The 12,731-nt window shown below is 54.8% G+C and overlaps 5 protein-coding genes across 5 annotated transcripts; 3 read left to right on the top strand and 2 right to left on the bottom strand.

Annotated features, from left to right (window-relative positions):
• Positions 1–54: 54 nt before the first annotated feature.
• CLUP02_12832 (uncharacterized protein) lies at positions 55–405 on the bottom strand (the record flags this gene model as incomplete). The annotated part of the gene is made up of 1 exon (XM_049291792.1): positions 55–405. One exon carries the CDS (start codon positions 403–405, stop codon positions 55–57), a length of 351 nt encoding a protein of 116 aa, XP_049148938.1.
• A 1,232-nt stretch (positions 406–1,637) lies between these two features.
• On the top strand, positions 1,638–2,446 carry CLUP02_12833 (uncharacterized protein; the record flags this gene model as incomplete). Its single annotated transcript, XM_049291793.1, has 3 exons — positions 1,638–1,694; positions 1,843–1,947; positions 2,093–2,446. 3 exons carry the CDS (start codon positions 1,638–1,640, stop codon positions 2,444–2,446), a joined length of 516 nt encoding a protein of 171 aa, XP_049148939.1.
• Positions 2,447–6,211: 3,765 nt separating this feature from the next.
• On the top strand, positions 6,212–9,175 carry CLUP02_12834 (arid/bright DNA binding domain-containing protein; the record flags this gene model as incomplete). Its single annotated transcript, XM_049291794.1, has 1 exon — positions 6,212–9,175. One exon carries the CDS (start codon positions 6,212–6,214, stop codon positions 9,173–9,175), a length of 2,964 nt encoding a protein of 987 aa, XP_049148940.1.
• Positions 9,176–9,825: 650 nt separating this feature from the next.
• On the bottom strand, positions 9,826–10,384 carry CLUP02_12835 (uncharacterized protein; the record flags this gene model as incomplete). The annotated part of the gene is made up of 2 exons (XM_049291795.1): positions 9,826–9,894; positions 10,031–10,384. The coding sequence occupies 2 exons, from the start codon at positions 10,382–10,384 to the stop codon at positions 9,826–9,828; spliced, it is 423 nt and encodes a 140-aa protein (XP_049148941.1).
• A 447-nt stretch (positions 10,385–10,831) lies between these two features.
• On the top strand, positions 10,832–12,384 carry CLUP02_12836 (eIF3 subunit 6 N terminal domain-containing protein; the record flags this gene model as incomplete). Its single annotated transcript, XM_049291796.1, has 2 exons — positions 10,832–11,392; positions 11,470–12,384. Coding segments are annotated over 2 exons (1,476 nt in total), but the record flags the coding sequence as incomplete, so codon positions are not given.
• Positions 12,385–12,731: the final 347 nt, after the last annotated feature.

Below are 12,731 nucleotides of genomic sequence, written 5' to 3' on the forward strand. Positions count from 1 at the left end.
AAAGCTGGAGGTGATGTGAAGCAAGCGCTGATGGTGGTTTTCTATCTCGTGTGGTTAGTGCAGTGCAGTGCAGTGCAGTGTGCGCATCCACGTCTCGTCTCTCGTCCCATCATCTCCCGGATGGGGCCGATGCTGGGCTTGGTGACATCCATGAATGGAGACTACTTTGGACCTCCATCCCCATCCAATACCTACCTTACCTACGGTTACCCTGAGGCACTGAGGCACGGCAACACAAACAGGAAAGATAGCCGAGGAGGGTTCAAGCCATGGGAATCCAGGCAGATGAAGGTGCCCTCGCGCGGAGCAGCACATCCATTCCATGTTTGGCCGCAATGAGACAGGAAAAAGGGAACAAAAGGTTATTGGAAAAATAGAGACGAGAAGAGGATCCGAAGCTACCATCCTTGATGAGCGGCGTGGCAGAGACAAGATGCGCCAGGCCGGGCCTAGCAGCCAACCAACCAGCTACCTTACCACACAGCCAGCGTGGCAAAGGCAAAGGCCAAAGGCCAAAGGCCAAAGGGAAAGACGAAGCCGTGCGTTTGAACTGGGTTTAGATTGGATTGGATTGGACTGTGGGTTAAGGTAGAAAGGGCGCGAGATTGAGGAACGGCGGGGAAGAAAGGCCGGAGCAAGCGATGAGATGAGATGAGGCAGGAATTTGCATTTTGCTATTCGACAGGGCGTGTCTCTCGCAATAACGTGAATCGGAGAAAAAGGGGGCACACGTGGATATGCAGAGCTGGTCCTCGATTACTGCTGGATGGAGGATCTTCTTGCTGTTGAAAGTAGGTGCCTGAACGTAAGGTATTTGTAGGAGCACACATCCGACGTGAAGAAAGACGAGAAATCCGGTGGGATGATTGAGATGGCGTGAGCAAGGTGTATGATGGGAGGAGAGGGGAACAGACGGCTGAAAAGAAGCAGAAACCATTGACGGGTGCGTACAAGTGAAATACCCCGACCATTTCTACTCAGTACCTTACTGACACGGTCTAAATGAGGCGTCTATCAGAATGGGGGAGGACGGGAGGTGATGATGGCTGATTTCCGAGGCTTCCCTACCCCCTCGCTCCCCCCAAAGCCCGCCCCGACGTCAGCTCCATTCCCACAGAAAGCACGCAGCTGGGAAGGCAGTCACGAAAGGGTTTTCTTTCCTCTCGTTGCAATACCAGATCTCACCTTGAAGTGGCCTGGTATTTCCTGCTTTATCTTCCTGCTTATTCTACCTTAATGTACCTGAGGTACCTTAAGGAAGCAACTGAGGTACGTTGACCACCCGCACCTGCTTCACCTGGTAGCCAAGTTTCCTCAGAAGGTCGGGTGGGCAGGTACCTTCCTCGCCTTTCAATCAGGTCACAAACGTTCCTTCCTCGTTCCCACCAGCACCCGCATGACACATGGGTGGCTGCAACTTCCTCAGCCCAACTTTGCTCCTTCTTTCCATGAGTTACCTTGAACAAGGGACAGGATGGCACGAAAGCGAAGACATTGGGAGAATCACCCGCCGGACGGAGTAAATATGAAATCAAAGGTTAGGAAGGCAGGAAGTGCCCAGCTCATCGGAGGGGTTAGCTACCGTTTTGCACTTGTCCGACACCGTCGAGCAGGGACGGGCAGGCACTGTAAAGGTAATGGGTCCGAACTGGGAGGAGCGCAGGACCGACACCAGCACCAGTACCAGCACGGAGGTACATCCGCCATGTACTCTAATTCACATAAATCGCCCAACCTGCCCCCGTTCCCTTTCCTCCTCTTTTCTGACCATTCCCTCACTTCTCAGCTGCTTTCCTTTCCTGCTCTTCCTCGTCGTTGCAAAATTATTGAAATCCTCTCCAGTCTGCGCTGTCGCTCTTTTACGGGCCGTTGACACCGGCGTCTGCTGATCTGGAAACGGTAGCCCCTCCCAAGGCCTCACCACCGTTTTCCCACCGTCAGGACCTTGTAAGTTCTACCAGCTGGACCCGGAAACAACAACAACGGATCATTCGACCTCGAAAAAAGACGACCGTCGCCAAAAAACAAAAAACAAAAAAAAAATCAAAGTCGATGGAGTGAGAGAAATTCGGTCAAGCCTCGCTTTCGCCAGGAACACGTCGATTCAGCAGAGGACGCTGAGGGCAGACTCCCTCCCACAAAGGGTCGAAACAGTCATGGCCTGTCTGGGGCCACTCGACGGACGGGGTCGACCAGGGTGCTTGGCCGTATCTGGACCCAGTGGGCGAGAATCTCCAACCCAGCGACTACCATGAATGGCCAGGCCTTCAGGCTTCATTCAGTGCCGCAGCCTTCGTCCCTCTTCATGTTTGACCGGCAGTCAAGAACAAGGACCCAAAAGTGGCCAGAAAAACCGGACAAGTTCAAGCCCAATCGACCCGAAAAAAACCTCCCAAGCATCACTGCGACACAGCAACAGCAAACTATCGAGCGCAGGCACGAGTAGAAAGCCTTCTAGGACTAGCCATGCGGGCCATGACCGTGACGGGGCCGGCACCGGGCCAGGCCAAACTGCGCCAGACATGGGATCCCGCCAAAGAAATGACGAAACAACCCTGAGAGCAGCCTGGACCCTACCGCTACCGCTGTCGCTACAGCCTTCTGCTACTGCCACTGCTACTGCGACCTACCCTTACCGTGGCGCCATGCCAGTAAAGAGACTCGAAACCTTCTGGCTGAGACCATTTGATATATGCCAATTCGGAGACCGCCGCAGGGTTTCGACGCTTCAGTTTCTATCGTGTGTCTGCCGGCGTGCCAACGAACAGCAGAAATGGAAGTCTCATTATGGGCTGTCCGAGAATCACTGGCGCCGATGTTGGGTGATTCTGACGGGGATGTGATGGCCGTTTCGACCTGAGCCATGTCACTGGGAAGCATGCATCTCTACCGCATTAGCTTCTTTGGGGCCTTCATTGGCGGGGCATCCTGCAGCAATTAACCATGGACAACGAACGACAGCGGCAGTCTCGAGATGCAACATTTATTACTCGAACGACGACGACAACCACACGCGGCAATTCGTCTCCTTTACCTTTCTTCGACTTGTTTGCTTCCTTTGGTTCGCACATCATGCAGACTTCTGCGCCCCCGACCTTCCCCTACTATCTGCACCAGGCAAGGCCTTCCCCACTTACACTAGACGCCGTGTTCTTACACCCCTGCGGATGGTGATAGGGAAACGCACAACCAGGCGCAGTGATGGAGCGACGTGCGACGTAATACGGCTTGCTAAAGTTGGCTGCCGTGACGCTGGATCGAGTCGAGTCTGTCACATTGCCATTCCTTCGCTCTCACACCTACACACCTATCTACATACCCGCCATCTTCCAACTACTCGATGCAGGTTTCGGATGTGGCATTGCTATCAGACGCTGTTATCGCCTCACGACATGATCATCTTTCGCGAGGTAGCTCGTCGCCTTCCATCTTTGCACCCGGGCATCTGGCTGCCTACTCTCTATTCACGCCTCTTTCGACTGACAGGCTTCTTCTGCTTTCATTTCTTTCCCGTACTCCTGCGACCCGAGCAGACCGCTTGGTCGAAGAAAATATATCCGTGGACAGCCATATCAAGTTTTGAAGGATATGCACGGGACATAACAGAGCAAAACGATCTTTCATAATCGTCATATGGGCGGGCATTCTTTACAAGCGGAACCCATGGCGCTCAGAATGTGTCGTTCCAGAGGCGGCACCAACTGTTGTCTGGAATATTTTTTTTATGCTCAAGAAGTCTTGGGGTTGGTCTCGGGGATCATGCAGATATGCCATACAGGCAGGAAACAGTGACTTGTTTATCGGCCTTATGGGCTCGAGAAATATGTTGAAAAGAGACGGGGATTTGAGGAAGGCACTCCAGGCTCGATCATGGGAAATGAGACGGAAGACCATATGACACTACCTCGGAACGATGATCGGCACAGAGAGAGAAGGAGAGGGTCATCGTGACTGTGAACTCCAGATGGGGATGGACAAGCGCAGACGACTTGGGGAACATGGGCATCGGAATGCTCGCTGATACCTATCACGAGGAAGGAGGATGATGACTCGACAACAACAGCGGTAAACACCATTCCTCACATCCGGTACAGTGAGAGCAGCAATTCTGCCCGAGGTGAGCAGATGCGGTTTAGGTGACTTTTTGGAGGAAGAGGGAAGTAATACGCGGACGTTACTTGGTGGACACCAATCTGGTAGTGTTTGGTAAGACACTGATGGAAAATGTTAACAGCAGAGACTGCTCTGGTATCTGACCACTAACAAAGACATTTCATTGGCTCTTCGGTTCTCTCCGGGCTCTGGGTTCCACCGAGTCCAAACAACGCTAGTCCGTAGACGGAAGGGAAGCGCGTCTGGGAACATTTGCCTGGCGGTGGGCGGATGAAACCAATGGAGCAGCAGCACAGCCCCCCAAAGTCTCTGCTGATTTGTCGAGAGTTGGAAGAAGCAGGCAGGAGCAGGACTTGACTTGACAGACACGACACAGCCAGGAACCTAAGGACACACTCTCACTCGGTCGCGTCCAGTTCGAATGGGAAGCCAGCTCAGTTCCAGTTCACAGTTCACAGTTCATCGACCCTCCCTTCCAATTCTAATATCCACGACTCTCAGCCCGGCTCTCATCAGTGTTCCAAGCTGCAGCAGCCTTTGCCTCTGATTCGGGACGCCGCCGCCAACAAAGCTACTTTTGCTTTCTGTTGTCCATCGCTTTTGAGTAGCATTTGTTAGGTAAGACCAGGCACACCCTCTCTCTCTCTCTCTATCTCGTTCTTCTCTGAGCCTTTCTGTTGCATTGCTTGCTTGCTTGCTGCTGGTCGCTTGCCCACCCCATCGCTTTTTGCTTTGAGGCTTTCTTCTTATTCTGCTTTTCTGTTCTGGCCTGTCCCGACCCGAAGCTGTACTGCCTCCCTCCGCCGCCGCCCCAAAGTCGTACCCTTTTTTTTTTTTTCCCCTTCCCAATCCTCGCACCCCCATCCCGATCACCCCCGGGCCGCCGATAGAGTTGTAAGTGCTGTTTCCATCATCTCGTGACCTCTATTCGATGCGATGATGTCTCCTTGATGGTTGACACCTGTCGATGTGGTTGCTGATGCTTGTGGTTGCGCGAGTTCGCGATCCTGGGCACTGCAGGCTTCGCATCGCCTCTGCCTCTTTTTTGCCTTTTCCCCCCTTATCGCTGCTACCTTGCCTTGTGTTCCTTGCGCGCTTCCCAGCCCATATGTGGCTAGTCACTCGAGAATAATCTCAGCTTACAAGATGCCTCTTGTTCGCCTGTCTCGTGAGTCTCAGGATTGCCTGTTGGCTTGGCTGTGTTGCGTTGCTCATTTCATGCTCCTCCTCTCTGCCTTGCCCATTTTTTCCAACCCTCTAGCCTCTCTCACTCACTCTTTCCCTTCCCTGTGCGCCACAGCCTTCCTTCCCAGTCTCACTCCTTCCCCAGAAGGCACGCCGCACAGCCAGCTGCCAGAGCCACCTTCCCAGCCGACTCAGACCCGACGACCTGAGGAAAGGACCGGGCTGCTCTGCTCCTCCCCAAAACCGGCGCCAGTCGTGCCCAGCCCAGCCCAGCGCACTTCATCCCCCAAAAGCGGCTGGCTCCACTGCTGATTTCCCACACACCTGCGACTCGTCCGCTCGCTCGTTCCCCCCAGCACCACGCACCACGCACCACGCACCACGTCCAATCCACCACACACAACCGCGACGCGCGACAAGTCTGCATCGCGACAAGCCGCTGCCGTGTCACTCCCCATCTCATCCATTTACTGCTCCATCTCAATGGCCCTTGGCTTATTTCGTTGCAGTCGCTAATTTTCCCCAGCAATCGCTCCATGGGTCGCGCCAGACGACCTCAACCATGAGCACCTGGATGAACGAAGCCGCGGTCCCCAACCATAATGGCAACGGCTTCCCACACATGAACGATCCTAACGCGGCCGGAGCCATGATGGATCCTTCCGCCTTCATGGGCAGTCCTGCCCATTTCAATCCCGCCCAGTTTGCCAATCCCCAGCAGGCTCAGCAGGCACAGCAACAGCAGGTTCAGCAGCAGCAACAGCAAATGGCCGCAATGCAAAATGGCCAAATGCGCAACGCCTCTCCGTCATCCTTTCAGAATCCCGCCTATCAAACAAACCCCGTTATTCCATCGAAACGACCTCGTCCTCGCGAAGACAGCCTCGCCGGCTCACCGCGACAAAACCCTGGCATGCTGCCAACGTCACGCTCCGAAACGCCTCAGACCTTTCCCGGCTATCAACCCGGTATGCCCCAACAGGCGCAAGGCCAACCTTCGCCGTATCCCCATCTTCAAGCCAACGGCTCTGCGAACGCGACACCTTCACCCATCATGGCGAATCAGTTGCGACCCGGAAGCGTGCCTCAGCGAGTTGCGACCGCGTCGCCACACCCTTTCTCCCCCGGTGCGCAACAATTTGCGCCTCAAGCGTCACCGAATCCCTCCGAGCACAGCACTCCGCAACCGAACCACTTCATGCAACAAAACATGCCCAACATCCCTCAAGGCTACAATCCAAACTTCAACCCTTCACCTTCCCCCGCGCGACCCTCCCCCAACCCGAGTGCGATGGCGGGCTCTGGCATGATGCCTCAGCAGATGGGACAGATGCCCCAGCAAATGGGCCAAATGCCGAACCAGATGTTGCCCCCCAACATGCAGCCGCGGAATGCCATGGAGCACCAACAAATGGCAGCTTACCAGGCGCGGCTTCAGAAACAATTGCAACAGGGAACGATGCAGGGAATGCAGAACATGCAGAACATGCAGAATATGCAGAACATGCAAAATATGCAGAACATGCAAATGGCAGCTCAGATGCAGGCTCAAAATATGGCGCAAGGCCGTGGAATGATGCCGAAGCAGCCCATGCAAATGCCTAATGGTCAGATGCCCCCGGGCGGTATGAGGCCCCAACCCCAACAGCGACAGATGCAGCCACGAACCGACCCGGAGCAATTCATGAAGAGTCTCACTACTTTCATGACCGCTAAGGGTCAACAGCTGGACGCGAACCCAGCCATCGGCAACCGACCCGTCAATTTGTTGACATTATTCCAAGCCGTGCAGAGCAAGGGAGGTTACAAGCCTACGACTGCTGGTAATCAATGGCCTCATGTTTCGAACAATATTGGATTTCACCCCGGCCAGATTCCCCAGGCACCCCAGGTATTGAAGGAGATATACGAAAGAAATCTACTCAGATTCGAGGAGGCTTGGGTTGCGCAGCAAAGTCGACAACGCATGATGGCACAACAGCAGCAACAGCAGCAGCAACAAGGTATGCCTAACCAGCCAATGCCGCCAGGCGCCCAACCCCAAACAACACCCACAAAACAAATGTCTCCGCAAGGGCCGATGCCGCCTCAACAGCAGCAGCAAATGACGCAGTCCGGACAACCGCCAATGCCTCCTCAAGCTCAAACTCCCGTCAAGCAAGGGTCTTTTAGCGGGCAGCCTCCGTCTGTCAATGGCTTCCAAACGCCTCAGGCTCCGGGGCCACATACGCCTGCGAGCGCACAGCAAGGCCATGCCCGGAACAGCTTGTCTCGCAGCGTAGAACCGACGCCGGGCCACCCCCAAGGATTTCCAGCAGCTTCTCCTGCGTCTGTCAAAGGTGGTGGACTGCCCATGCCTGCTCCCCCAGGACTGGACCAAAACCCCATGGCAGCTTCGATCAAGCCCCGTATGCTGCGGCTAGCTCAAGAATCGGACGAATACACACCCAGTGCTCGCCCTCTTGAGACCTATGGTGGTATCAATATTCGAGCCTTCGACCTGAAGGGCTTGGAGCTTCAGGGCTTGAAGCCAGATATCCCACCCCCATACGAACTTGGATACGTGGATTTGCACGCTCTGACACGAAGTCTGGAGTCTGGAATCCACGGCGAAGTACGACTTGCTCTTGACACCCTCGCCGCTGTCACTTCTACGCAGCATCAGGCTCTGCACATCCACCTCAAGTACTGCGAAGAGCTCATCGAAGCTTTACTTGAATGTGCCGAGGACCAATTGGACTTGCTTGTCGAAAACACCGAGGAGGCTTCGTCAGACATTCAATTGACTCCCTACGAGGACGTGGCTCGTGCCTGTTGGACCGACAAGATGGGCGTGAAGGAGCTGCCTAAGTTTGGAACCCCCGAGTACGAACTTGACCGTGCTGTTGACCGGTTCTCTTGCGTAATCACCATCTTACGCAACCTTTCCTTCCCTGAAGCTTCCAACGAAAACCATCTGGTTCTAGGCGACGAGCTGGTCATCAAGTTCCTCTGCGCCGTGATCAGATATCTCGGCACGAGAACCATGTTGTTCCGGACAAACGCAAACACCCTCGAATTCATGAAAGACGCCATTATTCTACTGTCTAATATCGCAGGCGCAGTCGAAATTCCCGGCCGCGAGCAAGCGCTGTGTTTATTGCATTTTTTGCTCTCTTTTGCACCAGCACCTGGACCGTCCGTGGTAGACAATAAGCTCTACTTCCCACCTTACCAGCCTGGAGTTCATACGTACACTTTCCATGCCGTCGATGCATTGGCTAGGTTCCTGGCTCGCGACGAACCAAACAGGACGCATTACAAGACCCTCTTTGCTACGGAAGCCAGCAGTAGCCCACCATACGACCTGTTGACGCGCTCGTTTGCTCTGGCCACCACGGTTATTCCCATCCAGTCACCAGAATCTATCGTCGCACACATCGAGGCTCCCGAGAAATTCTTTAGGCTTGTCGAAGATCGGAAGCCTTGGCTCATGCAGGGTCTGTTGGCTACAGACATCATCGCATCCCTCGCACCCGGATATGAGACAGGAATCGCCAAATCATGGCTATCCAGTGGCAATGGCTTTGCTCAATCCCTCTATCACTTTGTCCAAGTGCTTGGAGCTCAATTCGAGCAACCATGGCAAACGCGGAGTGGTCAAGGGGACCCGGCAGGTCGAGACACGGGCTTGGTTTATATTGCGACGTCTGGCATCTCAACCCTTCGGAGACTAGCAGAGAAGGCAAGGGATCCCAATGATCCCAACTCTTTAGTCCCCGCGGACTCATTACCATCGGAAGAAAGCCTCTTCAAGATGATGATGATGCGATCCCCCGAATGGACAAAAGACGGAGTGATGAGGAATCTTGCTGCCTACGCCTCGCTAGAGTCATAGGTATCGTCATGGCTTTTCATGTATGGATTAAATCAAAAGATTGGGGAAAATCAAGCTCGGTGCAGGTTTCTTCACCATATGGTTTTGATGGGCCGAAGACAAGACCGAAGCCCGGGACCTGAGCGCCCGAACGAGGCGTTTAGATGTATATGGCACGTCTTTGTATAAGAGTTGTAACCAAAAAAAGACTTTTGGCGTGTTGACGGGAGTTTACTGGGAGCATGGAGCGAGGCTACTTGGTCAAAGGGCCGTCTTTCATAGGTGTATATATAACGCGGAAATGCAAGAATACCTCACGGACCACATCCAAACACGGCTGGTATCAATGACATGATAAGTGGTGATCCTGGACTCGTGCGAAGAGTTTAGAGATCCGAGTGTTGAGGTGACGACTGAAATTTAGTCATCACACTGTCTCAGCTGTAAGACGGGAAGGAGTCTTTGGTCAAGTATTGCTCTCTATGGAGCTAATAGTACATCGCCATGTATCTAAGTCAATAGCGCAATATCGTACCGAACTTTTTCAATCCACGCCCTCGGCATATAGCACCAGCCAATTGACCGTCTTTGCTCCCAGTGGTATGATACAATTTCTGATTATACAATTCGGCCTCGCTAATTAGCGAACCGCACACCGTATATCCCGACATTCATGCCGTCTTTGCAGGGTTCCCCAATGCGGTGGTCAACCACTCCTTGACCTTTTCGACGTGGAAGCCCTATGATATTGTTAGAATTCGACTAAGTACAGTAGAGAGACTCCGGAGAATTGGGCTCGGGAAGGGTGAATAGTTTCCGTCCCCCCACCCTCCAAACCAGTTCTATAGTTGCGAGAAGAAAGGAGCTCCGACGTACCTTGACCTGAACGTGTCCTGTGATGGGGTTCAGCTTGACCTCTGCCTCGGCGAAGCCAGCCTCGCGGGCGAGATCCTGTGCAAACGCCTTCTTGTTTCCCTCAATCTTCTTGACAATGGTGAATTTGGACGAGCCGGCGGCCTTTGTGCGCGCGTAGACGGGGAATTGGTTCGAGGGGGTGAGGCTGACGACGTACGGTCTCGCTGTGGTCTTTGGTGAGCTCGTCGTTGTCGTCTCGGCGGCAGCGGTTGTGGAGGAGAAGCGTATTGAGGGGAGGAAGGCGGTTGTTCTTGGGGTAAGGAGGGAGGTGAGCTGGGGCCGGGCGAGGGCGGCGCTCCTGACTGCTGAGCGCATCTTGAAGTATGTGGTTCGGACGCTCAAGTCTTTGGGTATCGTTTCGAGGCACAGATATGGCGAGGGTTCGGTTGGGCAGGGCTCTGTTGGGCGTTTGACTGGACCTTTAGCTGGGACGGAGAGCGGTACAGAGGTTTCTGGTGATGAAGGGATTCGCGCCGGTTGAAGCTCGGATCAACTGGGAGCGTGTCGAGGGACCGTGCACTTGACGTTGAATTCACCGACAACACCCCACAGTTTTCTAGAGGTGTAGACGTTCTTAGGTAAGCTACCCGTGGGCCACCAAGATACAACAAAGCTGTCCTTCCAGTGGTTCAGGCGTTAGGCGGGAGCGGCAAAACCACGGCACAAAGCCCCCCACCAAACCTGCCCTTTGGCGAAAATGCCCAAAACTCTTTCTGCCCCTCAGCGGAAGGAAAAGATTGAGCAAAAGACGATCGCGCAGACCCCGAACCGGACGGCCGACGACACCACACCCCCCTCCCTCCTCCTCCTCCCCTCAGGCGACGACTCCATACCTCGATTTTCTCGATCCGGTATTTTCCAAAATTGCCTCCCGACCGACAACACTTACACTCATCCACCACCCGAAAATACACCTCGCCCATCATGGAGGATGTCTATGCCGCCCTCGGCGAGGAGAGCATCCTGCCCAAGCTCGCGTCGCAGCTGTCCCGCCACCTCGTCTTCCCGCTGATCGAGTTCGAGGCCGGCCGTGCCGAGGAGAAGGGCGACGATGCCGGTGCCCGCAAGATCCTTGCCGGCAAGATCAAGCTGCTCGAGGATACCAACATGGCCGACTACGTCGCCCAGCTGTACCAGGACCTCAACGGCGGCGCCGAGGCGCCTGCCGAGTACGCCAAGAAGCGCAACGAGGTTATTGCGCAGCTTGAGAAGTACGAGCAGGACACGGCCAAGATCTCGGAGCTGTTGACTCGCGAGGACGTCGTTGGCGCCCTGCGCAGCGACAAGGTTGCCAACTTGGAGTTCTTGAAGAAGGATCACGATGTGAGTGGCCTTGTGTCCCTGCTAGCTTCGGAGGTGATACACGGGCGCATATGCTGACTGGAATGCTACCAAAACAGGTCACCATCGAGATGGTCAACGCCCTGTACGAGTTTGGCCAGTTCCAGTTCCGCTGCGGCAACTACGGCGCCGCTGCCGAGCTGCTGTACCAGTTCCGTGTCCTGTCCACCGACAACGACCGCGTCGCCTCTGCCACCTGGGGTAAGCTCGCCTCCGAGATCCTCACCACCAACTGGGACTCTGCCGTCGAGGAGATTATGAAGGTCAAGGAGAGCATCGACAGCAAGCTCTTCAACAACCCCCGCGCGCAGCTCGACCACCGCACCATGCTGGTCCACTGGGCCCTCTTCCCCCTCTTCAACCACGAGGCCGCCCGCGAGCCCATCCTGGACCTCTTCTTCTCCGCCGCCTACATCAACACCATCCAGACCGCCTGCCCGTGGGTCCTGCGCTACCTCATCGCCGCCGTCATCACCGGCCGCTCCCGCTCCCGCAACTCCTCCCTGCAGGCCAAGCAGATGAAGGACATTATCCGCTACGTCCGCCAGGAGGCCTACGAGTACGCCGACCCCGTCACCGAGTTCGTCTCGGCCCTGTACGTCGCCCACGACTTCAACGCCGCCCGCGAGGCCCTCCGCAAGGCCGAGGAGGTCTGCCGTGCCGACTTCTTCCTCATGTCGTCGTCCGACGCTTTCGTCGACGCCGCGCGCCACCTCATCTGCGAGAGCTACTGCAAGATCTTCTCCCGCATGAACATCCGCGACCTCTCCGCCAAGCTCGGCCTCAACCCCGACGACGGCGAGAAGTGGATCGTCAACCTCATCCGCGAGACCCGCCTCGACGCAAAGATTGACAGCCAGGAGGGCACCGTCATCATGAACCACCCGCCCAACAACGTCTACCAGCAGGTCATTGAGAAGACGAAGGGCGGCTTCTTCCGCACGCAGGTGCTCACCGCCGCCGTCTCCAAGTAGGATCTGGCTTCCCCGACGGAGCGGCGCCAGCACCAGTATGAGCAGAAGCAAAAGCTACAGCAGATGCTTTGGGATTATTGAGAAGAAGGGCAAGCATGAAGAAGAATCGCTAGCTTAATGGCCACCCACGAATCACATATGATTTCAAGACGATTACCGTACAAAAAAAGATGGGAAATTGTTTTTTTGGTGATCCAAAAAGAAGAAGGGGGGAGAAAACCCGGGTTTTCTTTTTTTTTTTTTACAATGACACGATAGAACCTACACCGCCAAATTTACGACAACCATGAAGCATCTCACCTCTCTGGTCTGAGAGGTGAAGCTTCTCTATTGGGGGGACGAGATTT

Source organism: Colletotrichum lupini, chromosome 6, assembly GCF_023278565.1.
Source record: "Colletotrichum lupini chromosome 6, complete sequence".
NCBI classification, from domain to species: Eukaryota; Fungi; Ascomycota; class Sordariomycetes; order Glomerellales; family Glomerellaceae; genus Colletotrichum; species Colletotrichum lupini.